At 49.5% G+C, this 24759-nt stretch overlaps 1 protein-coding gene across 6 annotated transcripts in view; it reads right to left on the bottom strand.

Moving 5' to 3' along the window:
- The window catches only part of tdp1 (tyrosyl-DNA phosphodiesterase 1), a 186743-nt gene that overhangs the window by 66359 nt on the left and 95625 nt on the right, over nt 1–24759 (bottom strand). For 5 of the 6 annotated variants that reach the window (XM_070877588.1, XM_070877592.1, XM_070877590.1 and 2 more), the window contains one exon: nt 21151–21258. In XM_070877588.1, the coding sequence (XP_070733689.1) occupies nt 21151–21258 (108 nt within the window). The remainder of the gene's footprint in view (nt 1–21150; nt 21259–24759) is intronic. The other variant, XM_070877589.1, reaches the window with a different exon arrangement.

Here is a 24759-nt window from a genome sequence, read left to right as displayed (position 1 = left end):
GCCCTATGTGACTGCAGCTCGAGAGAGAGAGAGAAAGAGGGAGGGAGGGAGAGAGGGAGGGAGAGGGAGGGAGGGGGAGAGAGAGGGAGGGAGGGAGGGAGAGAGAGAAAGGAAGGGAGAGCGAGAGAGAGAGGGAAAGAGAGAGAGGAAGGGAGAGCGAGAGTGAGGGAAAGAGAGAGGGAGAGCGAGAGTGAGGGAAAGAGAGAGGGAGAGCGAGAGTGAGGGAAAGAGAGAGGGAAAGAGAGCGAGAGCTCAGAAATATTAACGTGTTTTTTTAAAAAAGGTTCAACATACACAAATTAAAAATAGCTCCCATTTAGCTCCATATCCCCTCCGTCACCGAGGGTGCATGAACAGAGAGGCCTGGGGGTATGTGTGCACAAATCATTGAAGTTGGCAGGGCAGGTTGAGAAAGCGGTTTAAACAAGCATCTGGGATCCTCTGCTTCATGAATAGAGGTATAGAGTACAAAAGCGCAGAAATTATGAGGAACCAGTATAAAACACTGGTTCGACCCCAATTAGAGTATTGTGTCCAATTCTGGGCACTGCACTTTAGGAAGGATGTGAAGGCCTTAGAGAGGGTGCAGGAAAGATTTACAAGAATGGCTCCAGGGATGAGGGACTTCAGTGACGTGGATAGACTGGAGAAGCTGGGGTTGTTCTCCTCGTAGCAGGGAAGGTTGAGAGGAGATTTGATCGAGGTGCTCAAAATAATGAGCGGTCTCAGCAGAGTAGATAGAAACTGTTCCCATTGGCGGAAGGGTCGAGAACCAGAAGACACAGATTTAAGGTGATTGGCAAAAGGAGCAAAGACGACATGAGAACCCGCAGCGAGTGGTTAGGATCTGGAATGCGCTGCCTGAAAGGCTGGTGGAGGCAGACTCAATCACAGCTTTCTAAAGGGAACCGAAGGAAAAAGATTTGCAGGGTTACGGGGAAAGGGCGGGGGAGTGGGACTCGCTGAGGTGCTCTTGCAGAGAGCCGGCACGGGCTCGACGGGCCGAATGGCCTCCTGTGCTGTAACCATTCGAGGATTCTATGACCGCCCAATGCCACCTCTGACAGATGAGCCGTTAAACCGAGGCCCCGTCTCTCAGGCGGGCGTAAAAAAATCCCATGGCATTATTTAGAAGAGCAGGGGACTTATCCCCAGGTGTCCTGGCCAATACTTATCCCTCAATCAACATCACAAACAGATTATCTGGTCATTATCACATTGCTGACTGTGGGAGCTTGCTGTGCGTAAATTGGCTGCCGCGTTTCCTACGTTACACCTCAAAAAATACTTCATTGGCTGTAAAGCACTTTGGGACGTCCCGGGGTAGTGAAATGCGCTATATAAATGCAGGTTTTTCTTTCGTTAAACTGCGTGAGTGTAACACGGAGTGGGCGCCCTGTAACCCCTTGGAGGGAGATTGCCAGGTTAGTGGCTAATTCGGGGTAGCTCTGTCTGGCATGGGTCCACGGCTGGGAACTGTCTCTAACTAATTACAGGCAGGACCGTTTACAAGCAGCAGACAAAGAGGATCAATATCCCGTCAGCCTGAATTTGAACCCAGGTCACAAACGCGATTGGTGACTTTCTTTCGGCAAAAATCAGTCAGAATGCGATCATTAGTATTCAATCACCATCCTCTGTTCAAATAAATTCCTTCCAACAAAAGCAAACGTGACAGAAAGTTCAATCATGCCATAGAAACAAACATTGACGATGTGATTTGAGTAACATTATCAATGTACATTAATTTGCCACAGATGGCTGTTATAACTCAAGAGCATGCTTCTGGTAATCTCATAAAATAGCAGGAGGAAGGCTCAAGGTGGTTGTGAATATCAACACAGCCCAACAAGTCGGGAATGCGTGCTGCCTGAGTGGTCGGTGGGAGCAGGAACTTTCAAAAGAGAATTGGATAAATACTTGAAAAGGAAACATTTGCCGGGCTGTGGGGAAAGAGTTGGACTGGGACTAATTGGAACACTCTACCAGAGAGCCTGCATGTGCACGATGGACCAAATCACCTCCAGTTCTGTACAATTCGATGATTCTAAGTGAATTCACTGCTTCAAATATCTTTTCAATGTTACCATTTCAGCATTCTGTACAATCACTTTCGCTTTAAACTCTTAGTGATTCATGTGAGCAAACGGTGACCCCTTAAATCCTGGTCAAATCATAGAATGGTAGAGCTCAGGAGGCGACCATTTGGGAGCTCTTTGGTGGAGTTATCCAATTGGTCCAACTCCCCTCCCCCTTTCCCCATAGCCCTGTAACTTTTATTCCCTTCAAGTAATTTACTGAATTCCCTTTTGAAAATTGCTATTGAATCTGCTTCCAGATAGTGCTCTCCAGATCACAACAACTCGATGCGTAATTTCTTTTTCATGTCATCACTTGTTCTTTTGCCGATCGCCTTAAATACGTTACACCAGCAGCCGTTTCTCTCTATTTACTCTGTCCAAAACCTTCGTGATTTTGAACGCCTCTATCAAATCTCCCCTTAGCCTTCTCTGCTCGGAGGAGACAAACCCCAGCTTCTCCAGTCTATCCACGTAACTGAAGTCCCTCATCCCTGGAACCATTCGAGTAAATCTCTGTACCCTCTCCAAGGCCTTGACATCCTTCCTAAAGTGCGATGCCCAGAATTGAACACATTACTCCAGCTGAGGCCGAACCAGTGTTAGAAACATAGAAAGAAACATAGAAATTTACAGCGCAGAAGGAGGCCATTTCGGCCCATCGTGTCCACGCCGGCCGACAAAGAGCTGCAGGGCCCTCGGTCAGCAGCCCTGATGGTTACACATAAACCTATGAACAATGATGGAAAGGTAAAGAGCACCCAGCCCAACCAGTCTTCCCCACACAACCGCGACACCCCTTATACTAAAACATTCTACACTCCACCCCAACCGGAGCCATGTGATCTCCTGGGAGAGGCAAAAACTAGATAAAAACCCAGGCCAATTTAAGAAAGAAAAACTCTGGGAAACTTCCTCTCCGACCCATCCAGGCGACTAAGGTTACAAAGGTTTGGCATAACTAGCTTGCTTTTATACTCTACAAATAAAGCCAGGGATCCCAATGTTTTTAAAAAAAATAACAACCTCCTCAACTTGTCCTGGCACCTTCGAAGATTTGTGCACACACATCCTCTCTGTTCCTGCACCCCCTTACAAACTGTACCCTTTAGTTGATATTGCCTCTCCGCGTTCTTCTCACCAAAATCTATCACTTCACATGTCTCTGTGTTAACTTTCAATCTGCCCATTTCACCAGTCTGCCCAAGTCCTCCTGAAGTATCCTCCTCCCTCATTGTTCACTCCATTTCCAAGTTTCACGTCATCTGCAAACTTTGAACTGATGGCCTGTACACCCAGGTCCAGGTCATTAAGCAATATCAAAAAGAGCAGTGGTCCCAACACCACGTCCTGGGGACCACCACTGTACACTGGCCCTCCGGTCTGAACAACAAACCAGCCAGTACATTGGGCTTCCTGTCCCTCGGGCAAGTTTCGGACCCATGCTGAATTTTGTGCATCGGAGCGTGCTCACCAATTCCAGGCTGCAGCTCGGAAGCGGCCAGCAATTTGAGACTGTTTTCTATCTACATCATCATCATCATCATAGGCAGTCCCTCGGAATCGAGGAAGACTTGCTTCCACACCTAAAGTGAATTCTGGTGGCTGAACAGTCCAATTCGAGAGCCACAGACCCTGTCACAGGTGGGACAAACATTCGTCGGGGGAAAGGGAGGGGTGGGACTGATTTGACGCATGCTCCTTCTGTTGCCAGCGACTGACCTCTTCAGGCTCGCAGCGTTGAGATTCGAAGAGTTCAACGCCCTCCCGGATGCACTTTCTCCACCTCGAGCGGTCTTGGGCCAAGGACTCTCAGGTGTCAGTGGTGATGTCGCACTTCACCAAGGAGGCTTTGAGGGTGTCCTTATAACATTTCTGCTATCCACCTTTGGCTCGTTTGCCGTGAAGGAGCTCCGCATAGAGCACTTGCTTTGGGAGTCTTGTGTCTGGCATGCGAACTATGTGGCCTGCCCAGCGAAGCTGATCAAGTGTGGTCAGTGCTTCAGTGCTGGGAATATTAGCCTGGGCGAGGACACTAATATTGTTGCATCTGTCCTCCCAGGGGATATGTAGGATCTTGCGAAGACATCATTGGTGATATATCTCCAGCAACTTGATGTGTCTTCTGCACATCATCCATGCCTCCAATCCATACAGGAGGGCGGGTATTACTATAACCCTGTAGACCATGAGCTTGGTGGTAGGTTTGAGGGCCTGGTCTTCGAACACTCTTTTCCTCAGGCGGCCAAAGGCTGCACTGGCACACTGGAGGCTCCGCATCAATGTCTACCTTTGTTGACAAGAGGTTCATGCCATCTGCAAGCCAAGTAGTGGCTATAGAATCATAGAATAATACAACACAGAAGGAGGCCATTCGGCCCATCGAGTCTGCGCCAGCTCTTTCGAAGAGCGATCCAGTCAGTTCCACTCCCCCGCTCTTTCCCCATATCCCGGAAATTTTTTCTCCTTCAAGTATTTATCCAATTCCCCTTTGAAGGCTACTATTGAATCTGCCTCCACCGCCCTATCAGGCAGTGCATTCCAAATCCTAACCACTCGTTGCATAAAAAGGTTTATCCTCATGTCACCTCTGGTTCTTTTGGCAATCACCTTAATCTGTGCCCTCTGGTTATCGGCCCTTTCAGCCATTAGAAACTGTTTCTCTTTATTTACTCTACCCTTCATGATTTCAAACACCTCCATCAAATCTCTTGGCGTTCTCTGTTCTAAGCAGTCTATCCACCTAATGTTACTGGACCAGTAATCCATGGGCCAAGACTAATAATCTAGAGTACGTCAGTTCAAATACAGGTTGGACCTCTCTGGTCCGGGACTCTCCAGTCCGGAAACATCCGTAGTTCAGCATTGGCTGGGCATGAGGGAGAGGGGGGTTTATAAAAAATTTTGATTGGCTGGAGCGGCTGTCAGTCAGCGAGTGTGTTCAGCGATTGGCTGGAGCGGCTGACTGTCAGTGAGTGCCTTTGGTGATTGGCTGGGAGCAACTGTCAGTCAGTGAATGTGTCCGGCGATTGGCTGGGAGCGGCTGTCAGTCAGTGAGTATGTTCGGCGATTGGCTGGGAGCGGCTGTCAGTCAGTGAATGTGTCCGGCGATTGGCTGGGAGCGGCTGTCAGTCAGTGAATCTGTGTGGCGATTGGCTGGAGCGGCTGTCAGTCGGTGAATGTGTCCGGCGATTGGCTGGGAGCGGCAGTCAGTCAATGAGTGTGTGCGGCGATAGGCTGGGAGAGGCTGTCAGTCAGTGAGTGTGTGCGGCGATAGGCTGGAGCGGCTGTCAGTCAGTGAGTGCCTTCGGGGAATGGCTGGGAGAGGCTGTCAGTCAGTGAGTGCGTGCACGGGTGCTGAGGGAGCCGCCCACAGGCCGCCAGCACGCGCACACCCGCAGGGGCCCATGCGCTGTCGACAGGTACCGGTAAGCGTGACCTCCCGTGGTTTGTAAAATTCTCCGTTCCAAGGGTGCCGGACCAGAGAGTTCCAACCTATACCCCCATTTGAACAAATTTGAAAACTCTGTAAATAAAAAAGAACTGATACTAGTAAAGGTGACCATGAATCTGTGAGATTGTCGCAGCAATCCAACTGGTTCACTAATGTCCTTTAGGGAAGAAAATCTGACGTCCTTAACCGGTCTGGGCCTATATGTAGTGGTACTTCTCCAGTGTTTTGAGGTGCCTGCTGTACATAGTCCATGTCTCTGAGCCATATAGGAGGGCAGGTATCACTGTTTTCACACCAGGACAATTACTCGAAGGTCAAGAACAGTATTTTCATCCTTCTCACCAGTTTCCCTTCCTACCAACCAGAAAGGCACTTTCCTCCCTCTGTCCCATCATGGGTTTTGGATCAAAACATGATCTGTGTTTTTAATTAGATTTTATCCATTATCCCATAGGGATAAAAGAAAAAAAAAAGACTTGCATTTATATAGCGCTTTTCTTGACCACCGGACATCTCAAAGCACTTCACAGCCAATCAAGTACTTTTGGAGTGTAGTCACTGTTGCAATGTGGGAAACGCGGCAGCCAATGTGCGCACAGCAAGCTCCCACAAACAGCAATGTGGTAATGACCAGATAATCTGTTTTTAATGATGTTGATTGAGGGATAAATATTGGCCAGGTTGCCAGGTATAACTTCCCCTGCTCTTCGAAATAGTGCCGTGGGATCTTTTACGTCCACCTGAGAGAGCAGACCCGGTTTAATGTCTCATCTGAAAGACGGCACCTCCGACAGTGCAGCACTCCCTCAGCACTGCACTGGAGCATCAGCCTGGATTTATCAAATCCCTAGACTGGGACTTGAACCCACAACCTTCTGACTCAGACTCACTGAGCCACAGCGGACACCGAAGACCCGGATGTTACAACATGTACCGAAGCTCAGGAATCGTCACCAGCCCGGTCGACCCTGCAAAGTCCTCCTCTCTAACATCTGGGGACTTGTGCCAAAGTTGGGAGAGCTGTCCCACAGACTAATCAAGTAACAGCCTGACATAGTCGTACTCACAGAATCATACCTTTCAGCCAATGTCCTCGACTCCTCCATCACCATCCCTGGGTATGTCCTGTCCCACCAGCAGGTCAGACCCACCTGGGGTGGCAGCACAGTGGTATACTGTCGGAAGGCCTCAACATTGATATCAGACCCATGAAGTCTCATGGCTTCAGGTCAAGCATGGGCAAGGATACCTCCTGCTGATAACCACCTACCGCCCTCCCTCAGCTGCTGAATCCTCCATGTTGAACACCACTTGGAAAAAGCACTGAGGGTAGCAGAATATACTCAGGGTGGGGGACTTCGATGTCCATCACCGACCGAGCTGGCCGGGTGCTGAAGGACACAGCTGCCAGACTGGGCCTGCGGCAGCTGGTGAGAGAACCAACATGAGGGAAAAACCTACTTGACCTCGTTCACACCAATCTACCTGTCGCAGATGCACCTGTCCATGACAGCACTGGTAGCAGTGACCACCGCACAGTCATTGTGGAGATGAAGTTCCGTCTTCACACTGAGGACATCATCCATCATGTTGTGTGGCACTACCGCCGTCCTAAATGGAATAAATTTAGAACAGACCCAACAGCTCAAAACTGGGCATCCATGAGGCGCTGTGGGCCATCAACAGTAGCAGAATCGTATTCCACCACAATCTGTAACCTCATGGCCCGGCATATCCCTCACTCTACCATTACCATCAAGCCAGGGGGGCCAACCCTGGTTCAATGAGGCGTGCAAGTGAGCATGCCAGGAGCAGCACCAGGCATACCTAAAAATAAGATGCCAGCCTGGGGAAGCCGCAACACAGGACTCATCATCATAGGCAGTCCCTCGGAATCGAAGAAGACTTCCACTCCTGAAGTGAGTTATTTGGTGGCTCCAACAGTCCAATACGAGAACCACAGACTCTGTCACAAGTGGGACACATAGTCGTTGAGGGAAAGGGTGGGTGGGACTGGTTTGCCGCACGCTCCTTCCGCTGCCTGCGCTTGATTTCTGCATGCTCTCGGCGATGAGACTCGAGGGGCTCAGCGCCCTCCCGGATGCACTTCCTCCACTTAGGACGGTCTTGGGCCAGGGACTCCCAGGTGTCGGTGGGGATGTCGCACTTTATCAGGGAGGCTTTGAGGGTGTCCTTGTAGCGTTTCCGTTGCCCACCTTTGGCTCGTTTGCCATGAAGGAGCTCTGAGTAGAGCACTTGCTTTGGGAGTCTCGTGTTTGGCTTGCGAACTATGTGGCCTGCAGTGCTTCAATGCTGAGGATGATCGCCTGAATGAGGACGCTGATGTTGGTGCGCCTGTCCTCCCAGGGGATTTGCAGGATCTTGCGGAGACATCATTGGTGATATTTCTCCAGTGACTTGAGGTGTCTGCTGTACATGGTCCATGTCTCTGAGCCATACAGGAGGGTGGGTATTACTACAGCCCTGTAGACCATGAGCCCGGCACCATCCAGGACAAAGGAACCCTCTTGATCGGCACCCCATCCACCACCTTAAACATTCACTCCCTCCACCACCGGCGCACCGTGGCTACAGTGTGTACCATCTGCAAGATGCACTGCAGCAACTCGCCAAGGCTTCTTCAGCGGCATCTCCCAAACCCCCGACCTCTACCACCTAGAAGGACTAGGGGAGCAGGCACATGGGAACACCACCACCTCCAAGTTCTCCTCCAAGTCACACACCATCCTGACTTGGAAATATATCGCCGTTCCTTCATTGTCGTTGGGTCAAAGTCCTGGAACTCCCTCCCTAACAGCACTATGGGAGTACCTTCACCACACAGACTGCAGCGGTTCAAGGCGACGGCTCACCACCACCTTCTCAAGGGACAATTAGGGCAATAAATGCTGGCTTTGCCTGCGATGCCCACATCCCAGGAACGAATAAAATAAAATCACAGATTCTGAACCTCATTTTCACAGCTCAACAGAATTGACGCATTTATTGTATGTGATTTGGTTTTCATTGATTTTTCAAGTATAAATCACAGAGTACTTACAATTAGACACATTGCCTACCAACCAAATCATAGAACCTTACAGCACAGGAGGCCGCCATTCGGCCCAAGGTGCCCATTCCGGCTCTTTAAAGCAGCCGTCCAATTGATCCCACTCCCGCGTTCTTTCCCCGTAACCCTGCAAATCTTTCCTTTTCCTGTATATATCCAATTCCCTTTGGAAAGTTACTATTGAATCTGTGTCCACTGGTTACCAACAAGAAACAACTAGATGTTGCAATGGGCCACTGTAGGGTCTTTTGGGCTGGATGACTCAAGACTGGCCAAATGGCCTTCCACCTCCATAAGTATATTGTGAGCTGGGCTGTATAGAGCAATACGATCTCAGGACTAAGGGAGCAATTTTCTAGAGATGATGTCTATATTAACTCTTCAGTTGCAATGTCTACCAAAAAAATGGGACTAACTCTATACTGATCTGAAGCCTAGAGTCAATATGACAGGATTCACTATAGGCCCTTTACGAGATCTTGCGGAGACATCGTTGATGGTATTTCTCCAGCGGCTTGAGGTGTCTACTGTATATGGTCCATGCCTCTGAGCCATACAGGAGGGCAGGTATTACTACAGCCCTGTAGACCATGGTAGTAGATTTGAGGGCCTGGTCTTCGAACACTCTTTTCCTCAGGTGGCTGAAGGCTGTGCTGGCGCACTGGCACAAGATCCTACAAATCCCCTGGGAGGACAGACGCACCAACGTTAGCGTCTTCGACCAGTCCAATATCCCCAGCATTGAAGCACTGACCACACTTGATCAGCTCTGCTGGGCAGGCCACAGTGTCCGCATACCAGACACGAGACTCCCAAAGCAAGCGCTCTACTCGGAACTCCTTCATGGCAAACGAGCCAAGGGTGGACAGAGGAAACGCTACAAGGGCACCCCCAAAGCTTCCCTGATAAAGTGCAACATCCCCACTGACACCTGGGAGTCCCTGGCCAAAGACCGCCCTGAGTGGAGGAAGTGCATCCGGGAGGGCGCTGAGCGCCTCGAGTCTCATCGCCGAGTGCATCAAGAAAACAAGCGCAGGCAGCGGAAGGAGCGTGCGGCAAACCTGTCCCACTCTCCCTTACCCTCAACAACTGTCTGTTCCACCTGTGGCTCTCGTATTGGACTGTACAGCCACCTAAGGACTCATTCTAAGAGTGGAAGCAAGTCTTCCTCGATTCCGAGGGACTGCCTATGATGATGATGATGATGATGATGATGATGTACAAGAAATCCGGGTAAGTTGAGACACGATGTGTGGTGAATGTAGCATGTTTGGGAGGAACAGCCGACTTTGGAGTTATGGTTCCCAAAGCTCTTCACAACGGACGATATTCCTTGCCTCATGTCTGGGTCTGTTGTACACCTATCGATAAGAGGTTGATGGCTGTGATTAGTCAACAACTCTATTACCGTTGTATCATGGGACTCGGAGGATGGCAGAAGGCGAACTAGATGGACCGTGCCCCTTTTTTGGTCTAGCGATTCCAATGATCACCCTCACAGCTATGCCACAATAAGCCTGGCTCTTTCTCATTCGTGCTTTGACAGCCACACGCTTCACAACATGGACGAGGTAGGCTTATTGGCCCACAAGAACAAAAGAACATAAGAAATAGGAGCAGCAGTAGGCCATACAACCCCTCGAGCCTGCTCCGCTGTTATGTATGCAATAAAGGTTCAAACTGAGTACTGTTTAACTAAGCAAGGTACAACCTTGCTTCTGCTTTATTTTGGCCCAAAGTGCCTGACTCACAAAATGAGTCAGGGGCAGGGGGGGGGGGGGGGGGTGCGGGGAGGAGAGGGGGGGGGGGAGAAGGAGTCGGGTCGGGTCCAGTCCGGGGGCGGGGGGGGGGGGGTGAAGCGGGAGTCGGGTTGGGGTCGGGTCCGGGCGGGGGAGCGGGAGTCAGGTCCGGTCCGGAGGCGGTGGGGGGGGGGAGCGGGAGTCGAGTCGGGTCGGGAGGAAGCAGGAGCTGGCCGTGGGAGGAGCCTTATTCACGCAGCCCCAGTGAGGCTGCGTTGCGCCGAGCTGCAAACGACCTGCAGGGAGCCGGAGAATCTGGAAGTTTTTTTTAGGCGTACTTTGTGGCGCGAAAAACGGGCGTCCAGGTCGGGACTGCGCCGTTCTATGCGCGGCTCAAAACTCGGGCCCTTTGCTTCTAGAGTTTAGAAGAATGAGAGGGGTTCGCATTGATACGTCGAAAATTCCTGTTATGTATGTAAACTTTACCAGTGTGTAAGACTTGCCACCAGGGGGCGCACCTGTGGGAGACCCAAGGGTCACCTGCACACCCTGGGCAAGCAGGTATAAAAGGCAGTCTACCATGCTGCTTCCTCATTCTGGAGTTACATTAAAGAGACCAAGTGCACAACAGTTTGAGCTTACAGTATACAGTCTTGTGGAGTTATTCTGAACATAACAATTCGGACTGGGTTGGACAGACTGGATGCGGGGAGGATGTTTCCCCGGTGCTGGGAAGTCGAGAACAAGGGGTCACAGTCTCAGGATATGTGGTAGAAAATGTAGGACCGAGATGAGGAGAAATGTTTTCACTCAGAGGGTGGTGAACCTGTGGAATTCTCTACCACAGAAGGCTGTGGAGGCCAAGTCACTGAATATATTTAAGAGGGAGATAGATAGATTTCTAGACACAAAAGACATCAAGGGGTATGGAGAAAAAGCGGGAATATGGTGTTGAGATGGAGGATCAGCCATGATCATATTGAATGGCGGTGCAGGCTCCAAGAGCCGAATGGCCTACTACTGCTCCTATTTTCTATGTTTCTATAAGTCAAGGATCCTCCCTCAACAAACTTGCTGATGCAAGACCGTAAGCATGCCTTTATCTGGCATTCAAACGCCTCACAGTGTAGGCAATTGGGAGTCAAGATTATTTTTAGAGTGTTGCTGGCAGAGCCCAGTATAAATGTGCCATACATACGCAATGCCTCCAGACATAGTCATACCTTTGCTTTGATCACAGAATGTAAAGCTGCAAAAACAAGAGAGAATTCGAAACAAGGCTTTCACTGGGAAAGTCGTTGAACCCTCGTCGTGCTAGATTTTAAATGAAAATAACGAAAGGCATCAGCCGTGGCTCAGTGGGCAGCACTCTCGCCTTTGAGCCAGAAGGTCGTGGGTTCAACTCCCACTCCAGAGACTTGAGCACATAATTCAGGCCCACACTCCCAGTGCAGTGCTGAGGTGCCGTCTTTCGGATGAGACGTTAAACCGAGGCCCCGTCTGCTCTCTCAGCTGGACGTAAAAGATCCCATGGCCACTATTTTGAATAACAGCAGGGAAGCTCTCCCCGGTGTTCTGGCCAATATTGATCCCTCAATCAACACTACTAAAAACATTATCTGGTCATTATCTCACTGCTGTTTGTGGGAGCTTGCTGTGCGTAAATTGGCTGCTACTTTCTCTACATTACAACAGTGACTGCACTTCCAAAAGTTCTTCATTGGCTGTAAAGTGCTTTGGGATGTCCTGAAATCCTGAAAGGCGCTATAGAAATGCAATTCTTTCTTTTTGTCTCTCCATTCCCTTCGTAAGAAAACTCTTCTGTTTGATTGGAACTGACCTTGCTGAACCTCTGCTAAGTATTTCCAATGCTACCGACGTCCCTTTCCAAATGTAGGAAAACTGACATTTGCACAATCACTCCTGGCACCGTTAGGGAATACATCTCCCGGAGTGGGACTCCTTATCATCCTCATCATAGGCGGTCAGTCCCTCGAACGAGGATGACGTGCCTCACCAAAAGGGATGAGTTCACAGATGTTTCAATGGAGGACGCGATATTCCAGTCCTGAACTCCAGGGGTGGAAGATGCCTGTGCGTGGATTGTTTTAACGTGGGGTGGCCGTTGCACACCAGCCACCACACGGGCTTGACAGAGCTAGGTCTTGGTCCAGTGGCAAGGATTAACCAAGACGACTGGAGACCTGCTCTGCTGTGCAGACTTGGTGCGCACACATATCGCAGTGTGGGCTGGCCCGTGCTGCCCCTGGGCCCTCGGCTCTTCTGGGCCCCGAACCCCCATTTGCCGCACCTCCGCCATGGTCTCTCGCCGCTCCTCCGCCACAAAATGTTCACCCATCACCCCTGTGCTCGCTGACCCTCATTGGCTTCCGGTTAAGCAACACATCAATTTCAAAATTCTCATCCTTATTTTTAAATCCCTCCATGGCCTCACCCCTCCCTATCTCCCGTAATCTCCTCCAGCCCCACAACCCACCCCCACCCCCCCACCCCCACCGAGATGTCTGCGCTCCTCGAATTCTGCCCTCCTGAGCATCCCTGATTATAATCACGGCATCATCGGTGAGCGTGCCTTCAGTTACCTGGACCCAAGCTCTGGAACTCCCTGCCTAAACCTCTCCGCCTCTCTACCTCTCTTTCCTCCTTCAAGACGCTCCTTAAAACCTATCTCTTTGACCAAGCTTATCCGATTCGGACAGCACGCCAATGTTGGGATCGAAATGGCTGCATCGGAACAGGAGAAATTCCGCACAAAGGGAATGGATTCGCGGAAAAATCTGCAGTGGTGGCAAATAGAGAAGAGCGGAATATTTCTTGCAATGCAGTTAAATAAAAGCAGCTATTTTTCAATGCGGGTTCAAATTACCTTTGATTTCATACTAAAGTAAACCTTTATAGCATTCAGTGCTATGAAATTCGTTATATTTCCCCAGATCGGGCTGTCAGATAAACGGTGCAGACACACACACGCTCGCACACTGATGCTTGCGATTGAAATTCCGTCTCAACGAGCAGTAAATGAGTGAGTCAGAGAGGAAGGATATTGAGCTTCTTGTCCAGCTGTCCTTCTCAGCAGCCTCATTTCGCTTCCTGCTGCTTCAAGCATCTGCTGGAATGGCGAGTGTGGTACTTTTGATTGGATTTGCATTGGGACCCAGCAAATGAACATCCACCCCCCCCACCCCGCACCGGGCGGAGAGTCAGATTCTCGATGGCAGGCTGCGCTCAAATTACAGCGTGCGGCCTAAAAGGTGGAAGCAATATAAAGGAGTACTGGGGAGTCTGGGGAATATAAGTGCTGGCTTTCCATTCCCATCAGCTGGGTACAAAAACTAAGCCTCGTGCACCGACAGTCCTGATTCTGTACGTCGCTGGTCCCGCGAGTTTCTGACAGGGGCAGGTTTTTACTTTAAGTAAGATCCCATCATTCAAATAATCTCTGCCGCAGCAATTGTAGGAAGAGTTCAGCAGTAAACACGGGGCACATACAACCACAGGATCATAGAAATTTACAGCACGGAAGGAGGCCATTTCGGCCCATCGTGTCCGCGCCGACCGACAAAGAGCTATCCAGCCTAATCCCACTTTCCAGCTCTTGGTCCGTAGCCCTGTAGGTTACGGCTCTTTAAGTGCACATCCAGGTACTTTTTAAATGTGGTGAGGGTTTTTGCCTCTACCACCCTTTCAGGCAGTGAGTTCCAGACCCCCACCACCCTCTGGGTGAAAACATTTCCCCTCAAAACCTCCTACCAATTACTTTAAATCCATGCCTCCCGGTTATTGACGGCTCTGCTAAGGGAAATAGGTCATAAGAACATAAGAAATAGGAGCAGGAGTAGGCTATACGGCTCCTCGAGCCTGCTCCGCCATTTAATACGATCATGGCTGATCTGATCACGGACTCAGCTCCACTTCCCCGCCCGTTCTCCATAACCCCTTATTCCCTTATCGGTTAAGAAACTGTCTATTTCTGTCTTAAATTTATTCAATGACCCAGCTTCCACAGCTCTCTGAGGCAGCGAATTCCACAGATTTACAACCCTCTGAGAGAAGAAATTCCTCCTCATCTCAGTTTTTAAATGGGCGGCCCCTTATTCTAAGATCATGCCCTCTAGTTCTGGTCTCCCCCGGAAACATCCTCTCTGCATCCACCTTGTCAAGCCCCCTCATAATCTTATACGTTTCTATAAGATCACCTCTCATTCGTCTGAATTCCAATGAGTAGAGGCCCAACCTACTCAACCTTTCCTCATAAGTCAACCCTCTCATCCCCAGAATCAACCTAGTGAACCTTCTCTGAATTGCCTTCCTATCCACTCTATCGACCGGTTATGGAGCCAGATAAGATAACTGGGGCCCCGTCTGCACTCTCAGGTGGACATAAAAGATCCCACGGCACTAATTCGAAGAACAGCAGGGGTGTTCTCCCTGGTGTATTGGGGCCAATATTTATCCCTCAACCAACATCACTAAAACAAATTATCCGGTCATTATCACATTGCTGTTTGTGGGAGTTTGCTGTGCGCAAATTGGCTGCCGCGATTCCCTACATTACAACAGTGACTACACTTCAAGAAGTACTTCATTGGCTGTGAAGCACTTTGGGACATCCTGAGTTTGTGGAAGGCGCTATAGAAATGTAAGTCTTTCTTTTTAGCTTCAGAAGAATGAGTGATAAAAGGACAGAGATACATGAACTTTTCAGTCTTGAAAGGAGGCAACAAAGGGTCTCTCGGAGAGGTGTGTATGTTAATAAATGACATGGAAAAGGTAAATCTCGAACATTACTTCATATTCATCAGTGACAGTAGGACAAGGGGCCACAAATTCAAATGAGTGAAAGACAAAAATTTAGACAGGAACAGAGCGACACCTCATGGAATGGGCTTCCAGATAGAGTAGTTAGGCAAACACTTCAGGACAGCAACAACTTACATTTATGTAGCGCCTTTAAGATAGCAAAGTGCCCCAAGGCGCTTCACAAGAGAGCTATCAAACAAAATTTGACACCGAGACACATATGGAGATAATAGAACTTTCGAAATAGGAGCAGGAGTAGGCCATTCGGCCCCTCGAGCCTGCTCCACCATTCAATAAGATCATGGCTGATCTTCTACCTCAACTCCACTTTCCTGCACTGTCCCCATATCCCTTAATAACCAAAAATCTGTCAATCTCAGCCTTGAATATACTCAACGACTGAGCCTCCACAGTCCTCTGAGGCAGAGAATTACACAGATTCACCACCCTCTGAGTGAAGAAATTTCTCCTCATCTCAGTCCTAAATGGCTGACCCCTTATTCTGAGACTGTGACCCCTGGTTCTAGACTCCCCCAGCCCGGGGGAAACATCCTCCCTGCATCTACCCTGTCGAGCCCTGTGAGAATTTTGTATGTTTCAATGAGATCACACCTCATTCTACTAAATCCTGGAGAATATAGGCCTAGTCTACTCAATATTTCCTCATAGGACAATCCCCCCCCCCCCCCATCCCAGGAACCAGTCTGGTGACCAAAAGCTTGGTCATAAACTTTTAAGGAGCGTCTTCAAGGAGAGAGAGGTGGAGAGGTTAAAGGAGGAAATTCCAGGGCTTCGGGCTTAGGAAACAGAAGGCACGGCCACCAATGGTGGGTCAAAGGAATCGCAGGTTAGCAACAGGCCAGAGTTGGAGGTTCGGGGGGGGGGGGGGTGTTTGTTGTGGGTCTGAAGGAGGTTACGGAGAGAGGGAGGAGGGCGAGGCCGTGGAGGGATTTGAAAGCAAGGATGAGAATATTAAAACCGAGGCGTTGCCGGTCCGGGAGGCAGCGGAGATCAGCGAGCACAGGGGGCGATGTGTGAAGGGGACTTGGCGCGAGTTGGGAGTACTGAAGAAGCTCAAGGCACAGTGGGGTGCCGTGGATGGGCGCGGGGGCAGCTAGGGTACAGCGAGGTCTTTCTGGATCGATGGGGCTAGGCTGGACAAATGGCTGTCCTCAAGTCTGTTGATCCGGTGAAGGAAAAAACGCCAATTCTCTGTTCAATGGTCTGTCTGAATCGAAATCACCGCAATTAAAGTTCACCGACTGTCCCAAACAGAAATCACGATCCTTTTCACGAAATAACTACAACTGTAATGCAATGTTCCCCGTCAGCTGAGTGGTTGCACGTCGCTCCAAGGAACACACGCAGCCAGTTTCTCAATACAATAACTGCCCGCGTGGTATTCTGAATGGCCCACACATCCCCTTAATGGGGCCGCGTGGGGTCAAACAAAATCCGAGGGAACATTGCCGCAAAGGTCTTTACATGGTGCGCTGTCCGCAGGCTTTTGTGTGCCCTCTGTGTAACTAAGGCTTAGCAATAACATTGCTTTCCGTTTGGATAAGTGAGAGCGCGTAGGAGGCGTTGACCAGTTTTCGAGCACCGAATTATAATTCTCTCTCAACCCGCTGTTCTTCCACGCACCGAATGAAATCAGCCTCATCGCCAGGCAATCAGAAGCGAACGCTGTTTACAGAGCCTGTCTCCTCCATTCCGAGAAATGTGTCATTTTCTTCAACATGTCATCAGTGCAGAGAGAGAGAGATAGGGAGAGAGAAGCAGGAACAAAAACCAAGTGCTCAAGACCTAATCAACACTTGGAGATTTCGGAACAACAGAATCGTCCCATCCCCTCCCCCTCTCAGCCATCACACACGCTCACTCACCCACTCTCGCAACCTTCTCAGGAACCTTGCTGCCTGGTGCTGATTATTTGTGCAACAGCTTGGCTTGCTGGGCTGCCTCAGAGGGCATTGTGAATCTGCCACAGCCATTCAGGCCCCTCGAGCCTGCTCTGCCGATCAATTAGAGTGGTCCTAGCCTGTAAGACCATCAGCAGGCCGGGGCCATTAGAGGGAGCAGTGTGTGGTGGCCCGGCCCGGAAATCGGTGAGATCCCGGCCTGTAAGACCATCAGCAGGCCGGGGCCATTAGAGGGAGTAACGCGTGCTGCTGCAGGAGGGCGACGGCTGATTGCAGTGCGGGCAGGTACAGCAGGAACGGGGTGAAGGTGCGGCAAGAGTTCATAGAGGGAAGTGACCGGGGTCCAGGAGAGGCGAGAGTTCTGGGCCCAGAAGAGGTGAGGGCCCAGGGGCAGCACGGGCCCAGCCCACACTGTGATATGTGTGCACACTAGGTCAGTGCAACAGAGCTGGTCTCCAGTCATCTTGGGTAATCCTTGCCACTGGACCAAGACCTAGCTCTGTCAAGCCCGTGTGGTGACTGGTGTGCAGCTTAACTTCATCACACGGACTGCAACGGTTCAAGGCGGCGGCTCACCACCACCTTCTCAAAGGCAATCAGGGAAAGGCAATAAATGTTGGCCTTGCCAGCGATGCACACATCCCGGGAAGGAATTTTTAAAAAGCTCCATCTACCCGCCTTGGTTCTGTAACCCTGAATACCCTTGCCTAACAAAAAACAATCTCCGTTTTGAAATGTTCAATTGACTCCCTGAACAGCACTTTTTTTTTGGGGGGGGGGGGGTTCCCAGATTTCCACGGCTCCGTTGTGTGAAGAAGTGCTTCCTGCCATCACCCTTGAACAGCACAGATCAGATGTTAATGGTTAGGCCCCCTTATTCCGGACTCCCCCACCAGAGAAAATAGCTTCTCTCTACAATGTTCTAATCCTTCCAATCGTCTTACACACCTATTTTAGATTACCCGAAAATCTTCTATACTCAAATGAATTCAAGTCTATCGATAATTTAACCCTTTAGTGTGAATGTGACTCACATGTAGGCCACATAAGAACATAAGAAATAGGAGCAGGAGTAGGCCATTCGGCCCCTCGAGCCTGCTCCACCATTCAATAAGATCATGGCTGATCTGATCATGGACTCAGCTCCACTTCCCTGCCCGCTCTCCATAACCCTCGATTCCCTTATCGCTGAAAAATCTGTCTATCTCCGCCTTAAACGTATTCAATGAGCCAGCCTCCACAGCTCTCTGGGGCAGAGAATTCCACAGATTTACAACCCTCAGAGAAGAAATTTCTCCTCATCTCAGTCTTAAATGGGCGGCCCCTTATTCTGAGACTATGTCTCCTAGTTTTAGTTTCACCTATGAATGGAAATATCCTCTCTGCATCCACCTTGTCGAGTCCCCTCATTATCTTATAAGTTTCGATAAGATCACATGCCAACAGGCATGGAGCGTTGACTGAACCAGTTACATGGAACGACATAGAATTTACAGCACAGAAACAGGCCATTCCGCCCAATTGGTCCATGTCGGTGTTTATGCTCCACACAAGGCTCCTCCCAACCCTCTTCATCTCACTCCATCAACATAACCCTCTATTCCCTTCTCCCTCATATGCTTATCTAGCCTCCCCTTAAATGCACCAATACTATTTGCCTCAACCACTCCCTGTGGTAGCGAGTTCCACATTCTCACCACTCTCTGTGGGTAAAGAAGTTTCTCCAGAATTGTATTAATTGATGATTATCTTACATTCATGGCTTCTAGTTTTGGTCTCCCCCACAAGTGCAAAGATCTGCGTCCACCCTATCAAACCCTTTCATCATCTTAAAAGGTCTCTATTGGGGCACTGTTGCGTTCGCGTAAATAACTGACAAACTGAGCCAGGAGAAAAGTAACTTAAACCGTGTGCTTTTATACAACCCAAAATGGTGTCCCCACACCAGCATGAGCCAGAATGAATACAGCAACTGTGAATAGCTCCCGCAGGGTCCTAACGCCTGCCCTGTGAGCTGTAACAAACAGAGTATGAACACAGCCAGCACCCCTCAGCCTTCTCTTTTCCAGAGGAAAGAGCTCCCGGCCTGTTCAGCCTCTCCCGACAGATATGCCAGTTATATTTATAAACACATAGCTGCAAGAAAAGAGTTTCCGCACAAACTTCAAACAGAATGCAACTGGTTCGAATATTGTCGCAATCCAGAAGGCACAGGTCACACCATGATAATTGAATTCAATGACACAAACACAGCATCTCAGATAATCAGCCCTCGTTTCCAATGAGATGAGGAGAGAAGAAGCAATCACACCGTACTGGAACTCAGAGGCAGGCAAATGCAGAAGTATTTTCTCACCAACTGAATCATGCAATCGGCATTGAGCATTTCACATTAGTGTCAGCCGTGGCTCAGTGGGCAGCACCCTCACCTCCGAGTCAGGAGGTTCAAGTCCCACTCCAGAGATTTCAGCACACCAACCTAGGCTGACACTCCCAGTGCAGTGCTGAGGGAGTGCTGCACTGTCGGAGGTGCCGTTTTTTGGAAGAGACGTTAAACCGAGGCAGCGTCTGCTCTCTCAGTGTGGATGTAAAAGATCCCATGGCCACTATTGCGCAGAAGACCAGAGGCATTCCCTTCAGTGCCTGGGGCCAATATTTATCTCTCAATCAACATAACAAAAATACAGATGATCTGGTCATTATCTCATTGCTGTTTGTGGGAGCTTGCTGTGTGCAAATTGACTGCCGTGTTTCCCACATTACAACAGTGACTACACTTCAAAAGTACTTCATTGGCTGTAAAGCGCTTTGGGACGTCCTGGGGTCGTGAAAGGCGCTATATAAATGCAAGTCTTTCTTTCTTTCACATGAAGCATACGTGACAAGGCCAGGATTTCTCCCACCATCCTTCCCTTACTCTTTCTCTCTCGCTCCTCCTGTTTTGAAGGTGTTGGAGTTATGATCCTTCTGCCACTGGTGTTGTAATGTGGGAAACGATGCGAAGCAGGATGCCAAAACCCCGGCCGGCTATCAACTGCAGTGGGCATCACGGCCAAGCTTGGTCCGGATTCTCAGGCGACGCACCGAGGCCCCAGGGCTTCCTGCTCCTGGCCGCTGTTCAGTGCCTGTGGATGGATGTTGGGGGGAGGAAAGATTCCAGCTTGGGTTTGCTCTCTCCCCTCTCCCGGGCAAATAGCCTCCGAGCATTCACTGTTCACCTTCAAGCACAAAGAATGGGCACTTGGGCGCGGTTAAGTGGAGGACACAATAGAGTTTAGGGCGAAGATTGAGGCGTCAACAGACCTTTACTGCAGCACAACTCAGCAAGAGAAAAGGGTTCAAAACTGGTGGGCAATTTCTCAAGGCAACCACCGTCACCTTGAGATGATTTAAGCAAATAAAGAAAGACTTGCATTTATATAGCGCCTTTCACGAACCTCAGGACGTCCCAAGCGCCTTACAGCCCATGAAGTACTGTTGGAGTGTAGCCACTGTTGTAATGTGGGAAACGCGGCAGCCAATTTGCACACAGCAAGCTCCCACAAACAGCAATGTGATAATGACCAGATAATCTGTTTTTTTTTTTTTAAAGTGATGTTGATTGAGGGATAAATATTGGTCAGGACACCGGGGATAACTCTCCTGCTCTTCTTCAAATAAGCGCCATGGGATCTTTTACTGAGAGCGCAGACGGGGCCACAGTTTAGAAAATAGGAGCAGTAGTAGGCCATTCGGCCCTTCGAGCCTGCACCGCCATTCAATATGATCGTGGCTGATCCTCTATCTCAACACCATATTCCCACTTTTTCCCCATACCCCTTGATGCCTTTTGTTTAACGTCTTGTCCGAAAGATGGCACCTCCGGCAGTGCAGCGCTCCCTCAGCACTGCACTGGAGTGCCAGCTTGAATTTTTGCGCTCAGCTCTCTGGAGGGATCCCATAACCTTCTGACTCAGAGGCAAGGTTGCTTCGCAATGAGCCATGGCGGACAGAAATATCGCTAACGGGAGCAGGAGTAATAACGCTCCACTATCCCCTGGTGACGTGGACCAGAAACGCCTCTCACCTTGTGACCACAAACCACGCAAGCTCTGCAAAGTCTGGTGAAGCCCTCATGTACGTCTTGATGTGGGGCATGGCACGGCTGCGACCTGTGACCTCCGCCGACCACCTGCTAAGAGAAAACACAGGGGCCGATAAAGAACGGTCAATCTCTGCCTTCTGAAACGCATGAATCAGTGGCGTTTGTGAGCAAGTGACGGAGCCTCGGACTTATCGCAGAAGTTTAATAATACGAACCGCAAAGCTCGAGCGTTTTATAATTAAAAGAATCATAGAATATTACAGCACAGAAGGAGGCCATTCAGCCCACCGTGTCTGTGAAAGAGCTATCCAATTAGTCCCACTTCTCGACTCCTTCCCCATAGCCCTGCAATTTTATCCTTTTCAAGTATATACAGGTTGAACCTCTCTGGTCCGGAAACATCCGTGGTTCGGCATTAGTTTGTGGAACTGCCGCTTTCCTGGGCCTGGGCTTGGAGCTCGCTGTTGAGCGGTCCCGCGACGCCCCGCATCCCACTCTGCTTCCTCACTGTGGAATTGTGGGACTTGATGGCGCAGTGAAGGGGCGTCAGACCCGAGACAGACAGGGAAATGACCAATCACCAACATTCCCCGCCTCTCCTCCCTCACTCACTCACCGATCACCAGCACTGACCTCCCGTGGTTCGGAGAATTCTCTGTTCCGGCACCGGTCAGGTCCCAAGGGTGCCGGACCACAGAGGTCCAACCTGTAGTCCAATTCCCTTTGGGAAGTTAATTGGCCCAGAAATTCCTGTTATTATGAATGAGAAAATACTTACCCGTGATTGGGTGTCCAGGCCCACGTGACTCCTGCGGACGCCCCAACGTGAACGCGCTCCGTTGCACAAGAAGAGGAGGCCTCGAGTCTGGGATCTCGGGCGGGTGTTCAACCAAAAGGCAAGTGTGCATCTTTTCTCTTACTTTTAGTCGAACGCCCGCGGGAAGAAGAAACAGGAATTTCTGGGCCAATATTGAATCTGCTCTCACCGCCCTTTCAGGTAGCGCCCTTCCTGATCACAACAACCCGCTGCGTAAAATCATTCTCTCTTCTCCCCTCTGGCTCTTTTATCTTAAATCTGTGTCCTCTGGTTACTGTTATGTTCAGAATAACTCCACAAGACTGTATACTGTAAGCTCAAACTGTTGTGCACTTGGTCTCTTTAATGTAACTCCAGAATGAGGAAGCAGGATGGTAGACTGCCTTTTATACCTGCTTGCCCAGGGTGTGCAGGTGACCCTTGGGTCTCCCACAGGTACGCCCCCTGGTGGCAAGTCTGACACATTGGTAGTGTTTGCACATATAACATCGACTGACCCTTCCTGCCAGTGAAAACAGTTTTTCTTTATTTACTCCACTAAAACCCTTCAGGATTTTGAACACCTCTATTAAATCTCCCCTTAACCTTCTCTGCTCGGAGGAAAACAATCCCAGCTTCTCCAGTCTCTCCCCGTAACTTGCATTTAGAGAGCGACCTCAAGATATCTAAAAGCGCTTCACAGCCAATTAAGTCCATTTTGAAGTGTAGTCGCTGTCCTGATGTCAGAAACACGGCAGCCAATTTGGCAACAGCAAGCTCCCACAATCTGCAATGCAATAATGACCAGATAATCTGTTTTCCAGTGATGTCGGTTCAGGGATAAATATTGGCACTGGGGAGAACCTCCCCTGCTCTTCTTCGAAATAGTGCCGCGGGATCTTTTACATCCGCCTGAGGGGGCAGACGGGGCCTCGGTTTAACCTTTCACCCGAAAGGCATGGATGTCGTACGGACCCCTGGTCCCTAACCTCTGGGAAAACATGGAAAGCGAGGAGGCCATTCAGCCTGTATAGCCTACACATTCCCTAAACCAGGAGTTCAGGGGAAGCTTCTTTACCCAGAGAGTGGGTCGAGGCGAATAGGGGAAGCTGGATAAACACATGAGGGAGAAAGGAATACTTTCGATGACCAAGGGTAGATAGTATAGTATTACGATGACTTGCTTCCATGCCATAAAGAGACGCGTTCACAGGTGTTTCAATGAAGAACCTAATATTCCAGGTCTCGAACTACATCCTGAAGGGTGGAAGATGCCTATGTGTGGCTTTTTTTAACGTGGGGTGGCCGTTGCACACCAGCCACAACACGGGCTCGACAGAGCTAGGTCTTGGTCCAGTGGCGAGGGTTACCCAAGACGACTGGAGACCAGCTCTGCTGCACACTACGATCTATGGATAGTAGGAGCATGTGTGTGCACTAGTAGGGTAGAAGGAGGCTCATGAAACACCGGCACGTTCCTATTGGTCCGAATGGCCAGTTTCGGTGTTGGAAATACCGTGAAAGTTCGGAGTTAAATCAGGAAGCACTTTTTTAGATAAAGGGTAGTGGGAATCAAATTCAAATAAAAGTCATAATTATGATTGGAATTCAGATTCTCCAGCATTCTATCAGCACGATATCTTATATTCATTTCCCAAAGCAGCTTACACAAGAGTAGACAATCAGAGACCAGTTCTGTTTCCTACAGCAGTCGTCAATAAATTGGAGTCTGCTGTCATTTTGCTTCTTCACAAACAACAACTTGTATTTATCTAGCGCCTTTAACGTAGCCTACCTAAACTAGAGGTGATCCAAAACTCGGCAGCCCGTGTCCTAACTCGCACCAAGTCCCATCACCCCTGTGTTCGCTGACCGACATTGGATTGCGGTTAAGCAATGCCTCGATTTCAAAATTCTCATCCTTGTTTTCAAATCCCTCCATGACCTCGCCCCTCCCTATCTCTGCAATCTCCTCCTGCCCCACAACCCCCCCGAGATATCTGCACTCCTCTAATTCTGCCCTCTTGAACGTCCCTGATTATAATCGCTCAACCATCGGTGGGCCGTGCCTTCTGTTGCCTGGGCCCCAAGCTCTGGAACTCCCTGCCTAAACCTCTCCCCTCTCTCTACCTCTCTTTCCTCCTTCAAGACATTCCTTAAAACCTACCTCTTTCACCAAGCTTTCTGCTCTAATTTCTTCTTTTGTGGCTCGGTGTCAAATTTTTGTCTCATTACACTGCTGTGAAGCGCCTCGGGTCGTTTCACTACATTGAAGGCGCTATATAAATACAAGTTGTTGGTAATGTTGTTGTAGCAATATGGTGGAATTCTACATTAGGATGGAGAATGAAACAGTTAATTCAGAGACCATGGTCCAGAACTTAAAGAAGGGTAACTTTGAAGGTATGAGGCGTGAATTGGCTAGGATAGATTGGCGAATGATACTTAAGGGGTTGACTGTGGATGGGCAATGGCAGACATTTAGAGACCGCATGGATGAATTACAACAATTGTACATTCCTGTCTGGCGTAAAAATAAAAAAGGGAAGGTGGCTCAACCGTGGCTATCAAGGAAAATCAGGGATAGTATTAAAGCCAAGGAAGTGGCATACAAATTGGCCAGAAATAGCAGCGAACCTGGAGACTGGGAGAAATTTAGAACTCAGCAGAGGAGGACAAAGGGTTTGATGAGGGCAGGGAAAATAGAGTACGAGAGGAAGCTTGCAGGGAACATTAAGACGGACTGCAAAAGTTTCTATAGATATGTACAGAGAAAAAGGTTAGCTAAGACAAAT

Source organism: Pristiophorus japonicus, chromosome 4, assembly GCF_044704955.1.
Source record: "Pristiophorus japonicus isolate sPriJap1 chromosome 4, sPriJap1.hap1, whole genome shotgun sequence".
NCBI classification, from domain to species: domain Eukaryota; kingdom Metazoa; phylum Chordata; class Chondrichthyes; family Pristiophoridae; genus Pristiophorus; species Pristiophorus japonicus.
This window is presented reverse-complemented; position numbering and strand designations above follow the sequence as displayed.